This window comes from Mesoplodon bidens (genome assembly GCF_964165515.1).
Source record: "Mesoplodon bidens genome assembly, chromosome: 15".
Classification (NCBI taxonomy): domain Eukaryota; kingdom Metazoa; phylum Chordata; class Mammalia; order Artiodactyla; family Ziphiidae; genus Mesoplodon; species Mesoplodon bidens.
In genome coordinates this window covers 48,490,342-48,516,174 of record NC_138171.1, presented here as the reverse complement: position 1 = coordinate 48,516,174, position 25,833 = coordinate 48,490,342, and the positions used below count along the sequence as shown (strand labels likewise).

The 25,833-nt window shown below is 46.4% G+C and overlaps 1 protein-coding gene across 2 annotated transcripts in view; it reads left to right on the top strand.

The window, feature by feature from the left end:
• The window catches only part of PRKCB (protein kinase C beta), a gene marked incomplete at its 5' end in the record, with an annotated part of 314,098 nt that overhangs the window by 248,576 nt on the left and 39,689 nt on the right, over window positions 1-25,833 (top strand). For both annotated transcript variants that reach the window (XM_081257427.1, XM_081257426.1), the window contains 3 exons: window positions 8,780-8,953; window positions 21,589-21,680; window positions 23,423-23,485. In XM_081257427.1, coding sequence (XP_081113553.1) covers window positions 8,780-8,953; window positions 21,589-21,680; window positions 23,423-23,485 — 329 coding nt within the window. The remainder of the gene's footprint in view (window positions 1-8,779; window positions 8,954-21,588; window positions 21,681-23,422; window positions 23,486-25,833) is intronic.

Here is a 25,833-nt window from a genome sequence, read left to right as displayed (position 1 = left end):
AATTTCAGAAGATGACAGATGGTCTGCTGATTCCTCAGGGAAGTCCCGTCTGGACTGAGCATGTAGCTCCCTGCAGGAGAGTCCCCTTAGCCTCTCCCGGAGGGCTCGTGCCAGCCCCACCTCTAAACACAGATGGTACGACCTTGCCTTTCATTCTGGGCTTCACATAAGGATCTCCTGGGAAATAGATTTTGCAGAAATTTTGGTCTATTGCTCTAGTTCACCTTCTGCCACCTGGAGACTGGGGGAAAGAACCACTGTACCCACCATTCCTCTTATTCTCTGTGTTTATTCTTTCACTTTAACAATATGGCTTTCTGTGTGCAGGCTCTGAGCTTTACCTGCGTTATGTCACTTACTCTGACAACAGCCTGCTGAGGGAGGAACTATCATTATGGCCCTTTTACATAGGAGGGAACTGAGACTCAGAGAGGCTGAGTAACTTGCCCAAGATCACACAGCAAGCACATGATAGAGTTAAACTTTGAACTCGTGGTTCCAGAGATGAACTTGTACCTACTGTGATTTTACAGTTCTAATTAGATATGAACTTCCAGCTTATCAGATTCTGTCAAGGTCAAAATCGCATTCTTATGTTAAACAGCTTGTCAGGATACCTGCCATGTTGTAAAGAGATGAGGATGTGGACGCTCACCTTCATTTAGTAACCTGGCCGCACCCAAGTCTCTCTCAAAATCCTACTCCCCAGTGAGCAGACGCCCTTGGAAGAACAGCGGCCAGTGTCTGCCCAGCGCTCCAGCCCCTGATTACAACGCCATCCTGATGGCCTCTGGCCAGCTCATCACCTCGTCCTCCCCCAGGGCAGGCCACACAGGAAGGTCCCAGATATTTAGAAGGTTCCGATTTGATTGGTCTGGAGTGTGGCCCAAGCATCAGCCTGTAAAAGCTCCGCAGAGAATTCTCATGTGCTGCCTGGAGAAACAGGAGCTCAGTACGACCAGGCGAGGCAAACCCAAGGAAAGGGTGGGGGAGGGGAGGAGACCGGATTTGCCTTAAGACTTAGAACTGAGCTGATCTAAAGCACTCTCTGCTCTTCAGGTCTTCGGAGGGACTGGGTGGAGCCCAAGCAGGAGACAGTCCCAGAAGGCGGGGGACGCTCAAAGAGACAGAACCCTCAAATAGAGGAGGGTACACACCTTGCAGCAGATCAGACCCGCACCCCACCTCGTCCACAAGCCAGCTCCCTAGTGTGGCGGGTGTGGGAGAGGCAGGGAGAGGGGCTTGTGGTCCCCCTGGAGGCCTGCACTGTACACACCCGGCTTAACTTGCTTCTCCATCCCTCTCCCGTGCACCCTCAGCTCCCTGCACCTTACCGATCCTCTCCTCTCAAATTAGTGTTTGGGGACGCTCTGAGCCCCAAATGTGTCTCTCTCTGTCTCTATTTTAGATGCACCATCTGAGTTCATCAAGTTAGCCTCTTTTCCAGACACCCGTGTGTTAGTCAAGCTTGCAGGCTCCAACAGTGCTAGATGGATGCTCTCTCCTCCTCCTCCTCCTCTTCTGACCCCGTCATAGGGATGTCATTAAGAACATTGTCCACGGCGGCAACGCGTGTTCAGGATCCATGTGAGACATTTCCTTTAGACCTAAATTCTAGGGAAAGCTTATTTTTCTCCTCAGAAAGTGATTTTCCCGGGCTTCCCCGGTGGCGCAGTTGCTGGGAGTCCGCCTGCCGATGCGGGAGACACGGGTTCATGCCCCGGTCCGGGAAGATCCCACATGCCGCAGAGCGGCTGGGCCCGTGAGCCGTGGCCGCGTCCGGAGCCTGTGCTCCGCAACGGGAGAGGCCACAACAGTGAGAGGCCCGCGTACCGCAAAAAAAAAAAAGTGATGTTCCCTATAGAAAATGTGAACTTCTGTTATCATTTCATGTATCTCTGGTTGCTTTGGCCTCTAGGAAGCTGATAGTACAACACATACAAACACACGCACTATATTTATAATATATTCATATACATACACACTCTGTGCTATATTACTCATTTTTAACCAGATTTATCAAGCTATAATTTACATAGCATAAAATCTACTTGCTTAATATGATATAATGTTGAATGCTACCTCAAATTCATTGTGAATTATAGGTTGGATGTAGCCATAGGTAAATTAAACAATGCTGAGAACCAAGTAACTAAAGAGCGTTAGTGACCTAGACCTAGGGATTTTTTTTTTAAACTACTTCACCCTCACTCAGATATTTTCATTCATTTATTCAGGAAATATTTATTGAGTGTCTGGACGTTGGGGGTGTGGCAGCAAACCAGTCAAACAAAACAGCTGAGCTCCTGGAGCTAACATTCTAGGCAGGGAGGGAAAGAAACAAACGGCGATCAATAGAATGCCAGGTGTGGGAAGAGAGACAAAGTAGTGGAAGGGGATGGGGAGTGGCAAAGGGGCTGCAACTTTAGAGAAGGTGGTCAGGGAGGATCTCTGCAAGGAAGTCACACTGAACAAGGTGAGGGAGCAAACTCTTGGGTGTATCTAGGGGAAGGGTCCTGCAGGCAGGACAGAGTGTACGTGGAGGTTGGGAGCAAGTAGAGTAGAAACAACTCTCTAGGAGACAATTGCAGGAGACCAGGGTGGGGATCGTGGTGGCTTAGATCAGGAAGGAGGTTGGGTATGGCATGTACTTTGAATGCAGAGCTAACAAAACTTGTTGATGCACTGGATGAGAGATGTAAGAGAGATGAATTGAGGGAGGCTCAGTTTGGCTTTGGACTTGCGACAGGTGTCTGTTGAAGTTGGGGGAGTGGGGAGCGGGGCCTTGGTCCCTAACTATCTCTGCCCTCTCCCATTAGTAAGCACATGGACACACAAGTCCCTCGGGGCAAATCTCCTTAGCCAGTTGAGAGCTGGAAATTGATGCTGTGTACAGGGATCACAAGTGGTCCCCTTGGTCCTTCTCTGAAAAGATGAAGCTGATGATAATCACTGCAGTGGATAGAATTGTCTCCCCTCAGTATATATTTTCAAATTCTAACTACTGATACTGTGAATTCGACCATATTTGGGCATAGGGTCTTTGCAGATGCCATCAAGTTCAGAGTTCAGACTGGATTAGGGTGGGCCCCAATCCAATGACTGGTCTCCTTATAAGAAGAGGAAATGGGGGCAGAGACACAGGGAAGAACGCCTTGTGAAGACAGAGGCAGAGATTGGAATGATGTGTCCATAAACCAACGATTGCTGGCAACCACATAAGCTGGGAGAGAGGCATGGAATAGATTCTCTCTCAGAGCCTCTAGAAGGAACCAACCCTGCCAACACCTTGATTTCGGACTTCTGGTCTTCTTAACCGTGAGAATAGATTTCTGTTGTTTTATGCCACACAGTTTCTGGTTCTTTGTTATTATAACTAGTACAAGTCCCTAAGTACTCATCTTTTGCCCAGCACGGAGCTGAATTAAGGTGTACAGTTTGCATACTTTATCCCCCAGAGTTCCCCTAGCACCACCCAAAGCAGAGCATTGCTAGTGTGACTGTTTTATAGACGAGGAAATTAAGGTTCAGAAAAGTTACGTGACTTTCCCAAGGTCACACAGCTAGGATGTGGTGGAACTTGGATATGTACCAGTTCTCCTAATTCTAAAGTCCCTGCCCTAACCATGATGCCATCTTGTCCCATGGTCAAGGGCCAAGGTTCCAGGCACATTTGGCCATTTGGATTTGCCAGCTAAGTTCATCTCCATCAGCTTTCTGGCTAGGAGTCCCTGGGCTACTTTCCATTTTATCTGCTGTCACCAGAGCTGCTGCTGTTGATCACATCTCTACCAGAAGATTCTTGGGGAACAGATGTGGCTTGGAATTTGATAAGAACGTCACTTCAAGACAGCCTTTCAATCTGTTTGGAATCCTCACCCTAGAGATGGAGCTGAACAAACAGCCCATGCCCTCGATGTTGGTATTAACTGAAGTGGAAGTTCCAGAAACTGCGAGAGACAATTGATAAAAAATCCTGTCTATGTAAAGGAGCATTTTAGATCATGGCCATTGCCATTGCTGGTGCTATGGCTGTTTTTCTGTCATTTTTCTCTCTCGTACCAACACTTGAGGGCACAGATGGAGGGAGTAAGATCTTCTCAAGCCACTTACTGCTTGGAAGCAGGGCCACGTCTGTCCTGTTCGTGGATGCATCACCGGTGCCTAGCATCATGCCTGGCACACAATTCCCAATAGAGCTCTTGGACTAGATGGGTGAACTGGGGTCGTGACCACAGCACTAACTCAGACCAAGCTCATCTCGACAAGTAGATGAGTGGTCTGTTAGCGGTTGTATAAGAAATGGAGAAAGGACATAAGTGTTCTGTTCTTGACCATGAATTAGGCCACAAGGGCTGAAGTCTCAACAGGTAGGATGGGTAGGAAAAGGAGAACAGGGCCAGGATCTGGAGTCTAATTTGAAACACTTCAGCAATAATTTGCAGACAGTACAGCCTCATGACCCAACACTTGGTGCTTAGGGCTCAGAGAATCAGATGGTTAAGAGCATGGACTTTGGAGATAGGTGACCTAGAAGGGTCACTTCCTAGTAGGAGTGACTTTGGACCACTCACCTAACTTCTCTAAGCCCTGGCTTCCTCTCCTGTGATGGTAGCAGTACCTATACTACCCATCTGTGTGGAATTAAATGAAATAATGCTCAGAGTAGGTAAGAAATGGGGGTGGTTATCATATCAGCCCCGAACTGGCCACCTTCTCTCACATGCTGGTCATCCCAACATGGTCTTCTTTCTCCCCGGCACACACATTGGCCCATTCCCTTTGAATGTCACCCGTTCTTTGTCCAGCCACCTGACCTGGTGCCAGTGCTGCTCTCTCTGCTGGAGACATCTCAGAGGGCTGGGAGTTGGCATCTGGACTTTGAGTTCTAGAGCATAAGAGCTCACTTCCTACAGTGATTCTAGACCAAGGTTTGTGGATCCAGGTAGTTTAATCCTAAGGGAATACGATTCGCTTCCCTTTGGCTGGAATATGCCTCCCCCATGTCCACTGTGCTAGTCCTGGTCATTCTTCAGGTCTCAGCTTAACCATCACTTCCCCAGGGCATCTTTTGCTGGTCCACCAAATCAGGTTAAGTCCTCCATGTGAATACTCGCAGGGCACCATGAACTTCTCTTTCAGGAGTTTAATCATAATTGAGTTAGACTCATTTGTGCCAGTGTGTAAGCCTCCTGAAGGGATTGTCATTCTGCATCGCCAGTGCCTGGCACATCCCAGACACTTAATTCATGTTTACTGAATGGATAAATGAATTGGCCAGACTTGCAAGTCCTGGGTGAGACTAGGAAAGGTGACACATTTGGAAGGCAGACTGAATTCCATCTCTGTTGCCCATCTCAATTGAAGCCTTAAAAGTTTTTTGATTAAAAAGAGTGTTCATGGGCCTCCCTGGTGGCGCAGTGGTTGAGAGTCCGCCTGCCGATGCAGGGGATACGGGTTCGTGCCCCGGTCTGGGAGGATCCCATATGCCGCGGAGCGGCTGGGCCCGTGAGCCATGGCCGCTGAGCCTGCGCATCCGGAGCCTGTGCTCCGCAATGGGAGAGGCCACAACAGTGAGAGGCCCGCATACCGCAAAAAAAAAAAAAAAAAAAAGAGTGTTCATAACCAAACACAAGAAATAAATAAAGCAAGGTAACAGGGGCCACACCTGACAAGGCTGGGTTGCATTAGGGCACATATGAACTCAGAAGAATCTGTTCTAGTTGCCTGTTGCTGCATCACAAATCATCCTCAAACTCAGAGGTTTAAAACTGCAACACTTGTATATTATTATCTCTCATGGTGTATGTGGGTCAGGAGATTGGGAAGTCTCACTGGTTGCTTGTGGCTTGGGCTCTGTCCTGCAGTGGCTGGAGCCGGAACAGTTGGGGCTGGAGCACCCAGTGCTGTCTAGGCAGCAAGCTCTTTGTGTGGTCTCCAGGCCTCTCCACATGGTCTCATGCTGTGGCCTCACTAGCACGGTGGCCTAGCGCTCCAAAGGCAGGTGTCCCAAGAGAAACTGACAGAAGCTGCTATCTCCCAAGTCACACAGGATCCCTTCCACTGTGTTCCATTCATTGAAGCAGTCACAGAGGCTGCCCAGGTTCAAGAGCAGAGGGCACAGACTCTGCCCCTTGACTGAGGAGTGTCACATATTTACAGACATGTTTTGAAACCACCACAGAATATCACTTCTTTCATGATACCGGGAAAGCTCTCAGGAAGCTCTCAAAAAGCTCTCCAAGGGCAGAGAGATTCCTATTGAAAGGAAAGCTTGATCCGAATGTTAAGAGCAAAGTTCCCTTTTCACCCCTGGTAACGACTGCGGAGAAAGCGTTGGGACACTTCAGAATAAAAGGATTCTATCTGTTTTACTTCTAGACACCTCCTATCCTTCATATTTGTTTTGTTTTGTTTTGTTGTTTTTTTGCGGTACGCGGGCCTCTCAGTGCTGTGGCCTCTCCCGTTGCGGAGCACAGGCTCCGGATGCGCAGGCTCAGCGGCCATGGCTCACGGGCCCAGCCGCTCCGCGGCATGTGGGATCTTCCCGGACTGGGGCACGAACCCGTGTCCCCTGCATCGGCAGGCGGACTCTCAACCACTGTGCCACCAGGGAAGCCCTTTTTTTTTTTTTTTTTTTCTGGACAGCTCGTATTTCTATGGTGAGGCTGTGGGAGAAAGCAGTCAGAGAAGTCCTCTTGATGCGGAGGTGTGCGTCAGGGACTTTCTCCCTAAGTGCTCTAAATTCCTAGGCCTGAATCACCCATGGCCACCCCTGGCTGTGATGAGAGAGAAGGTGGTGCGGGCAGGAGACGGGCCTCTGTGAGGGGCGGCGAGCGAAGCCCAGAGCTGCCGTGCAGGAGTCCAGTCAGGCCTCTTACCATCAGGGCAGGAGCCGAGCGGAGTGTGCAAGCTGCCCTCCTGCCTCGGGGCTCCCTCTGTGCGTCACTCCCTCTGGCCCCAGGCCTCTGTTGCTCTCTATGGTCCTCCAGCTGAGTCAGATACGAGCATTTCATTTCCTCAGCCACCTAAACTCCTTGAGGATTCTTCTGGAACTCTCGCAAGTGGAGTGTATAAAGGCAGAGACCTTGGGATCAGGTAAACCGGAGTTCAAATCCTGGCTCTGTCCCTAACTGAATTTGTGGTGTGACAGGTCACTTAGCTTCCCTGAGCCCCGGGCTCCTATGAAATAGGGCTCTTTCCTTTTTAATTAATTAATTAATTTTTAAACTTACTTTTTTTTATTGAAGTGTAGTTGATGTACAATATTATATGTTACCGGTGTACAATACAGTGATTCACAATTTTTAAAGGTTATACTCCATTTATAGTTATTATAAAATATTGGCCATATTCCCTGTGTTGTACAATATGCCCTTGGAGCTTATTTTATACCTAATAGTTTGTGCCTGTTAACCCCCCACCCCATTGCTCCTCCCCCCTTGAAATAGGGTTCTTAATGGTACTGACTTCCTAGGGTCTTAGGCAAAGTGAATGAGACATAATAAGTGAAAACCATTGTCTGGCACCCTGGTAAGTGCTCAAAATACTGTGGTGATTGATATTATTGCCTGCAAAATATCTGACACAGTACACGCAGTATATAGTTACTTCAGTCTGATTGCTTCTTCCTCCGGGAAGCCATCTCAGAAGCCCCCAGACCAGGTTAGGTCTTGTACAATGTGGTCCCGCCCCATGCTCCCTAAGAGGCTTCTTGAGAATGGTACCTGCTGGTCACTGTTCTCTCTGGCATAGTCACAGCCAGTGAAAATAATGATGTGTCACAAGCCACACTGATTAACACGCTCAGATTGTGACCACAGCTGCATGAAAGGAAGCCCCAGGACAACAGGAGAGGATATTAAAATATTACATTAATCATCCCTGTAATTAACGTCCAAAGTCTTCCTTCCTCCCTGGAATGCAGGGTCAGAGAACGTGCCTGCTCATCTAATGCTGCTTCCCCGGTGCTTAGCAGGCTCTTAATGAATATTAAACAACTGAAAGAATAAGGGAACAATTGCCCCAAATTCAGTTCTTTCAGGAATTCACTCATTCCCTCCTTCAACAAATGCTTCTTGAACACCTACTGTGTGCCAGGCACTGTTCCAGACTCTTGGGTTACACCAGTGAACAAAACAGGCAAAGATACCTGCCTTCATGGGGTTTATATTCTAGTCATGTTTGGCTGGGCAGTGATACATATCCCAAAGGGATATCCGAATACTTGCTCATCACTCTTGGCCCCATCCTCTATTTTTAAAAAATTAAAATAAAATTTTTTTAGTGATATGCTTTCTAAAAAATTGAAGTATAATTGATGTACAATGTTGTGTTAGTTTCAGGTGTACAGCAAAGTGCTTCAGTTTATATACCTTTATTCTTTTTCAGATTCTTTTCCATTATATGTTATTACAAGATACAGAATAGAGTTCCCTGTGCTACACAGTAGGTCCTTATTGATCTATTTTATTTAGAGTAGCGTGTATCGGTTAACCCCAAACTCCTAATTTATCCCTCCCTGCCCCCACCACTTTCCCCTTTGGTCAACATAAGTTTGTTTTCTACGTCTGTGGGTCTGTCTCTGTTTTGGAACCATCCTCTGTTGATTGGGTTCAGCCATTCAAGGTGCAAGGTCCATGGGAAACTTCATGTGTCATATCAGCATCCACCGAGGGCACGTGGACTAAGCTTGGAGTGGATCTGAGTGACCGTCAGCCGCCTGTGGCTTCCCTGGGGCCCCTTCGACTACTACACTGACACGCCCGCTCTCTTGCAGGTCATGCTCTCAGAGCGGAAGGGCACAGATGAGCTGTACGCCGTGAAGATCCTGAAGAAGGACGTGGTGATTCAAGATGATGACGTGGAATGCACGATGGTAGAGAAGCGGGTGCTGGCCCTGCCCGGGAAGCCGCCCTTCCTGACCCAGCTGCATTCCTGCTTCCAGACCATGGTAACCGCCTGGGGGCCTGGGCCACTCCATCTCCAGGCTTCAGGCTTTGGCCAGAGCTGTCCTGGCAGCGGCCACCCCAAAGAGACACCCGGGCCCTTCCCCTCCTAGAGACAGGAAGCTGTCAGGGCCCAGGGACAGCTGGCCACGGAGAATTTCTGGGGTTGCTGCTGAGAAGCACTCTCCCCTGAGGCAGATGCCGTTTCAACAAAGATAAAGAACTCAGGCAATTGGTTTTATAACCAATGGAGCAGGGCCTTCCTCTGGCAGCAAGAGGTGACTTGCGGACGGGAACTCAGGACTCACAATCTGAGATGTACTAGCAGAACTTACAGGTGGGGATGAGGGAAAAGGTCTTCCTATGTGCCCCCAGAGCGTCACAGTCGGCCCTCTGGACTCTTCAGATAAATGCACGAGTTCACGTTGCAGGTTGCATGGACCTTCTTGGAGGAGGGGTTGCCTGAGAACACAGCCCTCAGAGGACTCCCGGGGCAGGGGACACAACCTGGGCAGCGACTAGTGAGATCAGAACCAGGCTCCTAAGAAGAAGGGGGCATCTGTGCACTATCTGCTATTGACTGCGATTCTACCTCTATCTGTGAGAATAAGAGATGTCCCTTCAAGCAACTTCTTACCTTTCCCCTGTTCAGACTAGACCTTGGTCTCCATACCTAGGGGGGTACTTGCGGCGATCAGGCAACAATTTGGGGACCCATTCACCTCTCCAGGTTCTGCTATGACAGACCCCATTGCCTTGTCTTATAACTATCCCCATGTCTGTCTCCTCTGCTTTAAGAGCATGACCTTCTCAGAAACGGGACCCAGCTTACTCAGCTCTATACCTCATGTATGAGCCTTTCCCAGGTACCAGGCACTGTGGCGGGGCGGGGCAGGGGGCAGGGGGGAGATGAGGCAGAGCCTAAATGCAAAGAGATACAAAGTTAATTCTTGCTTTGGGAGCTTCTAAGGGCCAAAGGCATCTTGAAGCATCTTGAAGATGCTTTAAGGGCGTTTTCAAAATTATTTTGACTCTCTCCTGTTCTTACCCTACATCCTGATTGTAGAGCCCAACCCCTGTGCAAGATGGGACACTATTGCAAGTTGCGTTTACCTTAAAGCTTGGGACTTGCTCTCTTCTCCAACATCACCAAGTCCTGTGCTCTGCTAAGTTACACTGAGTCCCTCCAGCCTAGCAAGACGCAGAGCTGGGTTTGGGGTGGGTTTTCTCAGTGCAGACCATACGCCAGGCATAGAACTGCCTGTTGGGAAAGGGATAGAGCCAGAACCCAGCCCCTTCCCTGTTCTAAGTAGCCTCTTGATACATTTGGGGTTAAGATCCCAGCTTTGTCACTTTCTGGCTGAGTGGCCTTGGGAAAATTACAAAACCTCTTGGTATCAGTCTCCTCATTTGTGAATGAGCTACGTCCAAGGTTGCTGTGAGGAGGAAATGAGATTATACGTGAGAAACACTTAGCACAGTGCTTGGTACCTGGTAAATGCTCATAGATGCCGGTTATTCACTTCACAAACATTTAGCATTGGCCTTGGCCTGGACCAAGTACTGAGGTATAGTGCTGGGTAAGCTGGGTCCTGTTTCTGAGAAGGTCATGCTCTTAAAGCAAAGCAAACAGACATGGGGATAGTTACGAAACAATGCAGTGGGGGGCTCTCATAGCAGAACTTGGAGAGACTGTTGCCTGATCGCCACAGGGGCATCTATGTTTTGGGTGCAGGGATGATTTTCTGCTGGTGCCCATTCCCTGAATCCCAGCCAATCTCCCTACCACAGGTCATCAAGGGAAGGAACATTCTAGGTAAACGTGTACAGTATTCCCCTGTGGGGCTTTGGCCCACCAGCCTCTTGTTGGGGTCTGCTGGTGATGAGGGGCTACAAGAACATTGTTCACTCCACTGCAGGCAGGGCTAAGAGCTGAAATCGTGTTTGCCAAAGTATAGAGCGCGCACCACCATGCAGAATGGTCCTGGGTAGTTCAAAGGGGGATTTTGGGTGGTGCATGGATTTTAAATTACATTCTTTTCAGTTCATTTTATTTTCTTCTGAGTACCTTGAAGAGAATGTTTCTGTTTGGTGCTAGCATGGCCATTAACATCTTTCTAACACCTGACTTTTTTTTTTTTTTTTTTTTTTTTTTTGCGGTACGCGGGCCTCTCACTGCTGTGGCCTCTCCCGTTGCGGAGCACAGGCTCCGGACGCGCAGGCTCAGCGGCCATGGCTCACGGGCCCAGCCGCTCTGCAGCATGTGGGATCTTCCCGGACCGGGGCACGAACCCGTGTCCCCTGTATCGGCAGACGGACTCTCAACCACTGCGCCACCAGGGAAGCCCAAACACTTGACTTTTTAATGAAGAAAGAGGACCAAGCTTCAGGTTCTGAGCTTTGGCAAATAGCAGTTTCTAAGTCGCTGTTTTGCTTTTATTTTCTATATATTTTTACAGATTTCTTTCATTTATGACAATATAAAGTCTTTTCATTTTTAAATTTTGAGATATTATAAGACAAATATAGAGAAACCACACACAGTTGATATTTTAATAATGAGTTATTACAATGTTAAGTTCCTCATACCACCATCCAGGTCGAGAAAGAACTTTGGCAGCCACTCTAGAAGCTTCTCTGCATCCCAATCTCAATCTCCTCCCAAATGGTAGCTTGACTTCCTTGCCTGTCTCTATAGTTTTATCACTGAAGTTTTATCATCCCTTGATAAGATAGTTTACTCTTTCCCATTTGTAGAAATTTGATTTGTCTTTTAATAGGGTGATTTCCCTCTCCATTCCTTCCATCCCTTTCTTTTATCTGCTAAAGATCCTGGGCTGTTTGACCCACAGCATTTTCGCAGTCTGTATTTTGCTGAGTGCATAGTCATGGGGCCCCTCCACATGTTTCCTGTGTCCTCTGTGTTTTCTGCAAATTGGTAGCTGGACCTAGGGGTTCCATCAGACCCAGGTTTGATCCCTTTGGCAAGACCATAGATGGCTGTGTGTTTTTTCATCCAAAGTCACATGATGTCCGGTTGTCTCTGTTTTTGTAAAGTGTTGGCAACCAGTGATGCTCTGTGCCTAGGTCCATGAATTCATTAAGGATTGTGAGATGGTGATATCCTAATTCTGTCATTCCTTTTTCTTTATTAGTTGGAATTCTTTTATAAAGAGAGACTTCCCTCATCTGTTGCTTGGTCCCCTGGTGATACAGTTCATATAGGAAAGGCAGGATAGATGCATGACACATTATTTTGTTATCTGACAGTTTTCATGAACTGGCTCACTGTTATGCCCCAAAGGTGACAAAAGCTTGCTTTTAAAATAAAATTTCTGAGTAAAAGAATAGAGTCCTTGGGCTTCCCTGGTGGCGCAGTGGTTGAGAGTCCGCCTGCTGATGCAGGGGACAGGGGTTCGTGCCCTGGTCTGGGAGGATCCCACATGCCGCAGAGCGGCTGGGCCCGTGAGCCTGCACGTCCGGAGCCTGTGCTCTGCAACGGGAGAGGCCACAGCAGTGAGAGGCCTGCGTACCGCAAAAAAAAAAAAAAAAAAGAATAGAGTCCTTGTAAAGAAAAATATTAAGTGAGCAATAATTCACATTACATGGGACTTGGCAAAGATCGGGAAGGGCATACATCTTACAAGTCCAAATCCCTGGTGTTACCTTGGGGAGTTAAGGCCTAAAGGTATTCAAGTAGTGACAGAAATGGGATTAGACTAGACTCTTAGACCTCTAGACTCTCTCATTCTCACATCTTCTCTTTTTTTCCATGGGTGGTTCCCAAACTGACTCGTGGACATCACCAGATAAAGGACAGTCTCAGTGGTAAACAGAATGAGTGGTAAACAAGAAGGAGATCTTGTTCTCAAGGCTGGGCTAACTTGGAGCAGCAGTTTTCAATTTCAGTTGGGTGTGTTGAGATTGGGGGAAATTGGTCATTTGTGACTAATATTCATTAAGTACAGTATCTTCATTTGTAATTTACTGTTTTAAACACGATAGAGTAGAGTGGATGTGAGGCTCTTCTTTGAACATTGAGCCTTGTAGTTCATTATGCTTTCTGGAATTGGAGAGTAACGTCTGGGTGTGCATGGAAATTGTGCAGCACCCTGGGTCCCCTCCAGGAGTTGTCACCTGCCAGGAAAGAGAGATTAAGAACCGAGAGAACGTAAAACACGAGAATTGAGTGCATTCGAGTCTTGTATGGGGATGGAGGCCTCCTACTGAAGACCAACCCACGGTCTCCCACTCCAGCAAGGCCAGGGTAGCAGAGTTACGCTTGGCTTGGGGAGATACACTCACTGCCAGCTGAGCTCGAGGCCCTTGGGGGCTGAGCGGGGTTGGCTGAGGGGAGAGCAGAGACCCTCCCATCTCACGTCCACTCAGCAGCAGATGCTCATTGAGTAAAAGGGCCCCACTGAAAATTTTTTTCATTTACTTTTTCTTTTGGCTAAGCACATATATTTTAATTTTACATAAATTTATTTCAAAGACCTAATAATGCCTACTGTACGTGAGGCACAGGACCAACCATCATAAGCCACATCCGTGACAGCCCTTGCATGGGTCCTGACATCATCCCAATGTCACAGACGGGCACTGAGGCCATACAGCTAGTACGTTTCAGGGCCAGGACTTGAACCCAGGCAGCCTGGCTCCAAGGGGATTTACACTTAATCACTGCACTATGAGGTCTTTTGAGTGTACGTTACCCGATTTCCACTCTACCTGACACACGTGGGGCAGAACCGCCAGCAGCCAGCCTGTCTCCAGGCTCCAGCAGGGGCCCGACCGCATCCCTCACCTGGCACTCCCTCCTTCAGCTTTCCCATCCCTGGAGTGGATCTGACTTTCTGTCTGCGCAGCTGCCATCCTGTGGGCCTTTGAAAGCTCTGTTTCGTTCCAGCCTCACAAAACCTCTTGGGTGGAAGGGATTATCTGACACCCCACTTTGCAGGTGAATGGATTGAAGAACTGGAATGTCAGGTAGTTTTCCCCAGACACAGCACAGGGTCACAGGCCCACTGAACCCAGAGCCCAAGCTTTTGCTAGTAGATTATGTTGAGTTGCTACCAAAATGGCCTCAACAGGGATGATCAAAACCACAAAAAGCAGCAGCCTTAGTGCGTCAGCCTGTGTCAGGCACTGTGCTCAGTGCTCTACAGGTAACCTCTCATTTTATCCTCCTGACACTTTGACTGGGTGGGCCCTGTGACTACCCCCAATGTATAGATAAGGGCGCTGATATTCAGAGAAGTTCAGTAACTTGAGCAATGCCACACACAGTGAGGGAGGGGATGGCACTGGCATTTGTTCTGTAAGACTCTAGAACCCCAAACCCCGAAGCCTTGCTATCCTGCCTCTGCCTTACTTCCAGATTCCTTTTTCTAGTTTAGAAATTATCTTCATTGTCATGATCACATTTAATTTTAACAAGAACACCACAAGCACGTATTACTGTCCACACTTCTGCAAATGAAACGAACCCTCAGAAATTTGAAATGCCTCAGGTTACACTGTCGGTAAGTGGCAGGTGTCCTAATGCCCCTTCAGGTGTTCTTTTCACTATGAAAGAGTCACCTACTTACCCCCACAAGGATATTGCGATGATTGGAAAGATTTCGTGGTGGCAGTGATTTTCAAATTTAGGGAGCCCTGCCTATAGGTGAATCAAACCATTGTTAACCTGGCTCAGGTGAGCAGGAAGGCCCATGAAGGTGGTCATCGTCTCACGCTCACCTTCTGGAGTTGCATATCCCCTGACCCCTAGATTGGTGCTCTAGAGGTGGAGGCGTCCTGGCTGGAATAGGCAGTATCCCTAAAGCCAGCATCCCTGAAAGTCAGATCGTTACTGCCAGTCTACAGGGGGTACTAAGGCTTATTGATTCTGTCAACAAATATTTATTTGTGGACATAAATGTGTCAGGACCCAGCTGCATCCCTGTGAGGGTACATCAGTGAACAAAAGAGATAAAGTCCCCTGTTCCTTTGGAATTTACATTCGAATGGAGGAGACAGATAATAAACAATAATAACAAAAAATAAAGGGGGGAGAGATGGATGAAGACAGAGATGCTATTTTTGATTGGATGATCAAGGAAGGTCTTTCTGATAAGGATGACATTTGAGCAGAGACCAGAGCAAATGAGGGAGCGAGGCACGTGGATGTCTAGGGGCAAAGTGTTCTAGACAGCAGGGAGAGTGAGTGTAAATGCCTGAGGCAGGGACATGCTCGGCATATTTGAGGAGCAGCAAGGAGGCCAGTGTAGCCTGAGTGGAGCGTCATTTTGTATTTTGTGACCCAGAATTCTTTTATGAATCAGCTACCTTTAAAAAATGACAAATTTATTATAACATGCTGCAAATTTGATATGTTTTTTTTGCTAGAGACTTAGAATTTGGAAGGTAAAAGATCCTTGATAAAACAGAAAAATCTTGAAGGTGGTCAGAATAGATAAAAAGGAAAAAGACACCCTACCAATATACAAAACAATTTTTGTCATTCTTAAAACGATACAAATTTAATTTCTAAAAACTTGTTTAGAAAAGCAAAGTTACATCAGAAGTATTATTAGACAACTGGATTTTAAAGATCCTTGAAAAGCATGCATGGTGCAATGTTAACAGAAAATGTAAGATATTACATTCTATTTAAAAGATTATTCTAAATGTGTTAAAATTGAATCTGCACATGGAAAAGAATCAGAGACACAGATAAGATAAATCAAAACTTTGATTTGATTTAGGGAGGGGCCAGTGGGTAATTGTCTTCATTTTGAATTTATATTATTTCAGGAGAGTCGATAATAAAACACGTTAAAAGTGTTGAATGTGCCACAAGATGGCAAAAGTTAATACTCAAATACACAGATACAAAAGCCATCAGAAGGGGGTTGAATTTTTAGAGAATTGCTCATTAGAGGAACTGATCTTCGGAGAATGGGGTTTAGGCCAATTGTTCTAGAAGCACAAAGGGATAAGCACCAGCTTCTCAGTCAGATAAATCTGGGTCTATGATTACTGGCTGTGTGACCTCCAGGAAGTCACTTAACAGATCTGCATATTCGTTTCATCATCTTTAAAGTGACATAAGAAGTGAGGATTAAAAGAGGTGGTGTACAAAGTGCAGAACAAACAAAAAGGGAGGCTACCCGCATTATTTGAGCTGGGCTGGAGGGGCACCTGGCTGGAGGGGCACAAAAGGATTATGTTTCCTCCAGCCCTTTTGCAGTTTTTCCCGGGTACAATTGTCAGCCCAGCACATTCATGCAGTTTCTCAGCCGCCAGTGGGCACAGGCAGTTAAGTCTCCTAAGCAAAACATCTATTTTAAATGTTTTCTTTTCAATTGAACATATGCACTTCTTTTTTCTTTTTTTTTTTTTAAATAGAATTAGATTTTATGAGTCATTGAAGGACAGGAATTACTTCCTCCCCAAATTTGCTGTTGTAGCCCAGCAAGAACTCAGTTGCAAGGCATGCCGGGAGGGGCGTCAACCCAGAATGCAAAAAGGGACAGGGAGGGGGTTGAGGATGATTCCACTTGTAGAGTTGGCCCCTGACGACATGTCCATTGAGCTCCGAGAGTGTCCAAGGGGTCCTGGTAACTCGGGGTCAACTCTGGGTTGGCAGCAGTATCCAAGGATATAGTTTAATGTAAGGGCGTTGCTGTAGGAAACTCTTGGCCGTAGTCTCAGTTGGCCATGGTTGAGTTGCAGGAAACAGAATACCTCTTCCAAACTAGCTGATGTTAAAAAAAAAAAAAAAAAAAAAGAATCATTGGAAGAAAAACAACCCAAAGGCAAAGATGTACCTGAGCGTCATGAAGATCTAGAAACTGTAACATCAAAGCTCTCTAGACTCTAGACTTTCTAGATCTCTGTTTCTTTTTCCTTGCTTTCTTTGTTTTTCCCCTGCTCATGGTAACATGGCTTCCCTAGTCCCTTGCAGTTTGCCTATCCACCAAATTCCCTGAATTCCAATTCATACACAGGAAAGAGAATCTGATTGATTCAGCATAGGTCAGTTGTTTTATTCCTAGCCCAATCACCTAGTAATTGGCTACTAATTCAGCAGGAACCTTTAAGAAGGGGTTGTATCTACAGGAAAGGAATAATTGGCGCTCTTGTCAGGTGGGAGACGCCACCTTGAATCCAAGGAGACCAACTGGGTTGGAGCAGGACATAGCCTGCCGCTAGCAATGCAAACATGGTATTCAATGCATCCAAGGAGAGGAAGCTGGAGAGAGCTTGATAGGTGTCTGGGCCTCAGGCAACTAAAGCCATCCAAGAATCTTGAGTGCAGGAAAGGACCTAGGAATGCAACCCAGGCATATAGAGCTGGGGTGGGGAGGAATAGACACAGCCTGGTTCTCTCTGCCCTCTTGATGGTGGCCTTTGCATATTCATTCAATAATCAAAGGTCCATAGAATTCCAAGGAAGAAGAGAGATGGCCCTAGCCCTTGAGAACTTTGCTCTCTATGTGGAAGGGCAAAGCTTAGAAAGCAGAAAATACAGTTAGAGGAGCATCAAGTTGCTTGATTCGGATAGTGATTCTTAGGCTATAGAATACAGAGGAAAGAAGGTGTCCACACACTCACTTGAGTGAGCCTCTGTGAGTTTGCATGGACTCCATGCATTATCTGTTACATCTTTGCAAACCCATATGGAAGAGAAGCTATTCCTGCCCCTTTAGGAAGGCAGGGGAAGTTTAAGTAACTGATGCAAGGTCTCAGAGTAAGTAAGCAGGGTAACCGGTACTTGAACCCAGTACTAGCTCACGCCACAGCTAAGGCTCTTAACTGCACAGCTTCTTGATAGAAACAGATGGGTCTTTGCAATAAGAGGAACAGTTTACAGACAGGATTGATTCACTGACCAGCCTGGAAAATCACTAAAGATCATTGAATAGATTAACGCTTATGCAACTCACCTTAGAGCAGGGTACACACTGAGAGTTGCCCACATTGTTGATTTTCTCTGTGCATGGTATCTTATTAAAAGGGGCAAATGTCCTCCTGGCAGTCACATGGGCATTGTGTCACATCCCACTTTCAGCTCTCTTGGAGCCACAGTGATTATCTCTTTAAATGCCCTGCCCTCTCCAGGGCCTCCCCTGGTGAATTCTGCACATGCAATCCAGCCATCGTTTTAAATCAGACTATCCTCATATTCACACTCCACATGTGAAAAATTCTATCCAACCATTTTGCACGCTACGGTGACAGATATTTAATTTTATTTATTTACTGATTGAATATGAGGGGTCACGGAGAAAGGAAATTTAAAATTAACTGAAGTCGTTTCACACTTCAGAGACAAGGGCAGTGTGTAAATGAAGAATAACCGCAATAACGGTGATAATTTGGAAGAAACACTGAAAGTTGAGCAGACTGGCTAGTTTGAAGAGAAAGATGGTGAGCTTGCCTTTCAGAGCTTTTAACTGGAGTTGACAGTGGAACACCCACGTAGAAACGTCCTGTAGCCAGCTGGAGCTGACTGGAGCTCAGGAGAAAGGGAGAGGATAGAAATTGAAGTCGAGATTCATCAGCCTAGAGCGATGAGAGTTGATGTTTTGAGCTGTGACAAGTCCTCTTTGGAAAACAGAGCAAGTAGCAGGAGCCAATCTGGACTTGGAGTCCATGTTCAATCCATACTTTCTGATGTCCATGTAGGAGAGGCCAGCAAGTAGGTCCTGATCCAAACCCACTGCACGTGACTATGAGAAAGATCTGTGAAGCCTTGGAATAATTTTATAGGAAGCGTGGGGAACAAAGTCAGATTTCAGGGCACTGTGGGGGGAATAATTATGTCAGAATTGGAGGTAGTGGGTGAGCTGAAGTCCTTCTCATGAAATTTCTCTGAACACATCCTACTTTCAATGATGGCTTTAGTTAGTTGTATATTAATCATGATTCTGAATTCCTATGGAATTAACCAAGATTCTGAATTTTCTGACGACAAGACCTGTACCTTATCATTTTTGCCCTTTTAACACCTAATACCATGAATTGCAAACATAAATGCTCAATAAAAGTTCTAAAATTCACTTCTCTGCTCAAGATGGGCTCTAGGTTGCCATTGGCAGTGTTTTCCAAATTTTGATGTTCCTTGCATTGGAGTGGGAGATGAAGTACATGGGCAAATTGCATTTATGTTAAAAATAAGTCATTTAAGGGATTGATGTACCAAAGCCAGACTGGTGATAGCATGGAGTCAATAGACTCCAGAGAGGCATTTATTTTTTTACAGAGACAATCTCCATTTATGACTTTGGTATGAAGTTTTAAAATTTTTAAATAACTGTGTTTAAGTAAAAAAAAAGGTAAGTTAATAAAAAACATTATAAAATAAGTAAATTTTAGGAGATGATTTAGAACAACATGGTAAAGATCTTAACGTAAGTGAGGTGACTGACGTTTGGGTGGATGGCCTTATGCAGTTCATAAGGCCATGTCTTGCTCACACCTCCTCTTTTGTAACTCCATGCATTCTACTGTCCCTCCTCAGCAATAATAGCCATCAAATCAGGGGCTTCAGGTGCTAGTTATATTTTTAATAATATGCATTAAAATAAACACAGAACTCTAAAGGTAAAAACATAGCCCACCTAAAATGATCTCCCACCCCATTTTGGGAAACATTGCCATTTGGAAGTTTATCTGGTCTCCCCACTTGCCTGGGGGAATCCTTAACATCGGGCACCATGGATCATTCACAGTAGCATCTCTGGCAGTAGAAGAGCCTGGCAAAGAGTGGGCATCATTAAGTATTTGCTCGGAAAATGAAAGGACAGCAAGATGCCAACCATAATGTTTAATAGCTGAAGAACTGGTGTGCCAATGCCACGCTCAGTACAGTTCGAAGATGACAGATCTCAGGGTTGCCCCAAATACAGTGAGTGGTAGGAACAGACCACAGAGCGTGGCATTACCCACCGTGGAGCTCTCTCCCTGATGTTGGGATTCTGACTAATGAGTCTGGGGGGGGGCAAGTTGAGTTCTTCCAAGCAGAAAGCAAGCAATTGAAATCTCTCCCTCACTTACTTCTCTCTCTGTGGCCGATGCCATCTGCTAGTTTTAAAAATAATTTTTAAAAGCAAGTGTTTTGGTTCTCTTCAACATGCAGCAAAGACAGATGCTATTTTTAGGCTTGTTTTCTATCAGAAAACCCCCAAAGAACCAGGGGCAGGGTGTCGGCAGTTCTGGCTGACTGTCTCCACTCTGCCACTAACTTGTAAGTGACCTTTTTGCAAACCTCATATGCCTTGGAGTGGAGGGTTCTGCCTCTCATTAGAGATGCTGAGAGGGTGAAGTAGAGTCGGGCTGAGAAAGTCCTTCGACATTTCAAAAATAATTGATTAACCTGTACCCGTCCCTTGTGGTCTGCCAGCTTTTTCTGACATCCCTCCTCTTCTGGCCTGGACTGGAAGCTCCCAGAAGGGAGGACACACCCACACATCCAATACAATGTCTGGGTCAGAACCTTACACGGGAAGCTGCATAATACGAGGTTACAAGTGTAGACTCTGAAACCAACCTGCCCGGGGTTCAAACCCTGCTGGGGGAAAACGTAATGTTTGTCATGTTGGGTTGTTTAGAGAGATAAATGAGACAAAATATGTAAAGCGCTCAGCTTAGTCACATAGTGCTTGCAAGGTGGTAGCTTCGTTTCATTGTTTTTATTCTAATTATTATACACTCAATACACATTTGATAAATGCACACATGACTGTTATATGTAAGATAAAGTTCTGTGCACTGTAAGGAAGACTTTTTTTTTAGTGGTGGATTAAACCTTTGTTGTATGGCCGCCATCATTGTTAGAACACTTTACATACGTCATCTTGGTACTTACTCTATGGGCAGGTGGGTTGTGTCCACTTTACAGGTAGAGAGACAGCTGGAGATTTGAGAGGTTAAGTAACAGCTGTTGCACAGCTAGTAAGTAGTGGAAAGAGACTTCAAATCCTATATTGATTTCATCGGGACCCTTTGCCCTACACATCACTTCTCTGCTACCCCCCTCCTGGTCTTACAGCCCCGTACCATAGCTTGGCGACTTTTGACAGCAAACCCCCTTTTACACAGTGACCCAGCCACCCTAATATATAAGTAAAACAGAAACACATATTTCACAACGCGACCAGTCCCGGAAGCCACACACTGTCATTTTTACAATATCCTATTGGTTACACAAGTCAGTCCAATTCTCAGATGGAAGGGACTACACCAGGATGTGAACACCGGGCAGTGGAAACCACAGGGGACATGGTGGAGGCTGGCTCCTGCAGCTTACCTATTATGGGTATATGATTCACTTAATAGTCTCCACTGTTTATTAAAATAAGATTTACTAAACAATGATAGCCACTAAGTCACGACATTAATGTGCTAATTATATTTTCCAGTACCGACAAGTATAAAGTTAGCGTTATTAATTTAAAAAAACAATTCACATGCTGCCTGTGGTCACTTGCATACTTCCAGTGGCACAAATACTCCACTTGGGGAAACAGTGCACCCAACCTGTCATAGAGTCCTGGTGGTTTTGATCATAAATCCCAGCTATTACCTGCTCTCCATTTGGAACCCAAGGAACTGTAAGAGGCTGACTTTGCTCTTTGCTGTCTTCTCCCAGGACCGCCTGTACTTTGTGATGGAGTATGTGAATGGTGGCGACCTCATGTACCACATCCAACAAGTGGGCCGGTTCAAGGAACCTCACGCTGTGTAAGTGAGAACTGGTGCTGTGCTTTTCCCTTGGGATAGATGGGTGGGTTGTTAGTTCTTTGGGGTTCTTAGTCGAATAGAGATTTAAAACATCTCGAGTTTTTCTTTAAACATCTTGGGCTTCTGAGAAATACATGGCTGGGGCAAAGGGTGTTCTGCTGAGATGGGATACTTCTTTCTTTCTTGACACCAGCTAAGAACTTGAAGCTTGAAAGCCACAGCTGTTTCTTTATCTCTAAGATTCTTGGGGCTGCACTGCGTGGCATGTGGGATCTTAGTTCCCTGACCAGGGATCGAACCCACGCCCCTTGAATTGGAAGCGCGGAGTCTTAACCACTGGACTTCCAGGGAAGTCCCTATCTCTAAGTTTTGCCCCTGGCTCATAAAGAAAGCCCTATAGCTTCCTTGGGGAATGTCATTGTAGGTTTTGTGTATTCCTTTGCTGATATTTATTGAGAGCTTACTATGTGCCAGGCCCAGAGAGTTTTTAGAGACTTGCTCAAGGTCACAGAGCTAGTGTGAGGCAGATCCAGAATTCTGACCCAGATCTTCTTTGCTCACGTTCTCTGTCTGACACCACTTTCCCTCTTAGATGCCCTCGTTCCAGGGAGATGAAGGCTCAAGCTGCATAGAGACTACGCTCTGGGGCTCTTGGGGTGGAGAGACTGACTCTGGGTCTTTGGAAATCTGTTTCCCCTGCTGAGTTCATTCTGTCCCCTTCAGTCCACAAGGCAGCTGGTCTCTTCTCTTTAGAACACAACTTTCATCCTGTTTCTCCCGGCTGTTGGAGAATAGGAGCACGGCCAGTCATAGGATCAGCAGAGCTAACCTCTCCTAGGGAGTTTGCCAGGCTCTTATCGTCCCGCTAGAAAGCTCTGGAAGCTCATCTAGGGCGCCATCCCGTCATTGCAGAGGCTTGCTGGCTCCTGTTCAGCTCAGCCTTGCCCCCCTCCTCCCACCTGTCCAGGTCATGAGCACTAATTCTGGTAGGGTTCGCATTCTCGTGCTTCCAGGTCGTGCCATTTGTGTATCTTGGCACAGTCCTAATGGGTTGGCTCTTCTTGTACTTCTGACATTTAATTGACCACTGACCTTCACTCCATTATCACACAAGACACAGTGTCAGGACATTTTACAGAGTTCCCCAAAGGCCCACCTAACCTTTGTAACGGGGCTTTCTGGTTCTCTCAAAAATCTGTTTCTTTCCGGGCCTTCGTGAAGAGCTTACGCTTTAGCCAGATGCTGTTTCCAATACTGGCTGTGCCATTCATTAGCTGTATAACTTGGTCAAGTTATTTCATGTCACTAAGCCTCAGTTTCCTCATTTGAGGAACAGGGAAGTAGTAGTATCACCTACCTTATAGGATTGTTATTTAGATTTAATCAGATGATAACCTGAAATGATGCAAGGTTGATGGTAAGCCTTCAGCAGATGTTAGCCGTTATCATGCTGGAGTCTGAAATGATCCTTCTCCAGCCAGTTCATCATATCCCGTGGCCTCCGCCCCGCTAAGCAGGTGCTGAACCTCTGCCCACCGCATTTTGTCCTTAGCCTCATAGCTCTCTAAACCCTGTTCATCCGTCCAAACTCTCATACTTCGTTTTATGAGACGTACGGTTGACCATCCATGGTGGGACATTGATGTCCTATGCCCAGTTCAATATTGTATTGAGTTCTGAGAGTTGCCAAGCATATGGTGTCCTTGAATTTCTCCATTGCTTTTTTCTTTTTTTAATTTCAGATTTTATGCTGCAGAAATTGCCATCGGTCTGTTCTTCCTACAGAGCAAGGGCATCATTTACCGGTAAGTGAACCCTGCTCTACTTCCCGTCTCCTTGGTTCCTAAGCTCCTCCCTTCCCTGCCTCTTTCTTCAACTGCTTTTAAAATTAGAACCCACGGTGGGGGAGGAATCCTCCAGTGCTAACTTGGGCATGTGCTCTGCCAGGCAGCATTGCCCACTGCCCTGGCAAAGTTTGGGCAGCTCTATACGATGACAGAAGATCTTCCTCCAGTGATGGTTCAGAGCCTCGAATGTGAGACCATTTGCTCAGAGGAGGGAACTCACCCCTGGGGACCCAGCCCTTCTTTCTCTCACCCGTGGACCCCACATTTGGGGAGCAGTTGAAGAATCATGGCTGGCAGAATGTGCTGGATCATATTATTAGGAAACAAATTTCTTTCTTTCTTTCCTTTTTTCTTCTTCTTTTTTTTTTTTTTTTTGCTATGTAACTACAATTCGGAAATGGATCTCTGAGTAGCTTGCCCTGAAAGACAGGATTAAGCTCAGGACTTGGCATTTGCCCGTTTTTGCAGGAGCAAGTGTATGATCATAGCCGGATGAGTCATCCCATTTTATATCTCATGCAAGCAAACTATGGAGCCTGGGGCTGCTATTTGTCAGTGAGTCCGGGGTGTACAGTTCTCCTTACACTACACGGATGCAAATGGCATTACAGTGCAGGCTTGCGTTGGTTTGTTATGCAAGGGAGGCTGGCGCGTGGCACGGGGCTTCCAAAGGGCACTTGGCATGGGCGCGGGTCTATTTAAAAGGTCCTGAAGAGTCATCAAAGTCCGTTTCATTCATTCATTCATTCATTTGACAAACATTTATTGAAAGCCTACCATGTGCTGGCCTCTAGTCTAGATGGTGGGGATACAGCGTGAAGAAAACAGACAAAGCCCCACCTTTGTAGAACTCATATTCCAGTGGTGGAAGACAGATACGTAAATCATACAAAAACAGTCTGTCGAGTAGTGAGAAGTACTATGGAGGAAAGTCAAGCAGGGGAGGGGGCTGGTGTGGGCTGGGTGGTGGTGGGTTGCCTGTCATTCTGTACAGAGCATGAGATTAGGGTCTGAAGAGTTAGGGAAGACCCTCAGAGGCCTGGTCTTCCTAAAGCAATTGAAGGATATGGGACTAAAAGGCATAAAGAGATCAGCCCTGGTGATCTCAAGGCAGAAACTGGAAGTGAGGCTATGGGCCCTGGTGGGATGGAGGGATGGAAGGTGAGGGCCTTGCCAGAAGCCTGCAGAGTCCTGGGGCTTTTTTTCACTCCATGAAGTAGCAAATCCGGAATGCATTGAGTCCCCGCTCTGCCTGTGTGCTCCCGAATGGAAGAATGAAGATCAGGAAGCCAAGTGGCTTTACGTGGTACAGTGTGATCTCAGTGAAGAAATAGAAACAGAGAGTAACCATAATAATTTAAACTGTAAATTGTGTGGTCATTCAGCCCACGCTTGTCCTCCATGAATATGTGTCACCACGTATGCATGAGACGGACCTGTGAAGCCTCTAATTCCCCCAGTTTCTCCTTTGACTGTCATGGTGGGAGCATCTTGTGCTGAATGTAATTCTGGTGTTGAAAGGTACACATTATCTTCCATACGACGTGGCCCCTAAATTCAAGGCCGTGACTTCAGCTGGTGCTTAACCAAAAAAACGGGGATCCTGGGTAATTGTTCACTCTACATGGTTTTCACCTTATGTGCTGACATTTGAACCTAACTCCTATACAAGATGGGCCTCCACCAGAATAGAATCAAGGCACTCAAGCGTTGCTGAGAAGATAAAGCAGTGGACTGTAAGTTTACTGGAAGAAAATCCAGTCCCAGTGGAGGAAACAGGAGATGAAATGATTAGAGTCCTTGCCAACAGGGTTGGGATTGAAGGCAAGGTTTCCAGTCTAGCAGGGAGCTGGATTGAGATCTGGGGTCCATTTGGTCCAAGTCATAAAATGCAAAGATTAACATTCTAGGTGCTAGACCGTGCCTAAATGCAAAGCTTTTTCTGCAAACGACACATTCTCCCTTCCTCCATTATTTATACATTTAGGGCATATTTATCACTTTTTTAAGCCACTCAACATCTGAACCCCTTTCATTTGTGAGTAGTAATGGAGTCCATATCCTCCTCTAAAGATTTAGCGTGCCAGATACTTTCACAGCCTCTCTGTAGGAAGAGCAGGCACACAACTCAGGCTCTGATGCTCATCACACTCACTGAAGACCTTGAATCAGAAGTTAGTGACCAAGAAAACAGAGGCTGTAGAATCGAGAGGGGCCATAGTCAATCAGCTATGTCTGGTTTCCAGAGGTGTGAGGGGAAGCAGTTCTTAGCAACAGCATCCAGAGCCCAGTGTTAGGGCTTCATG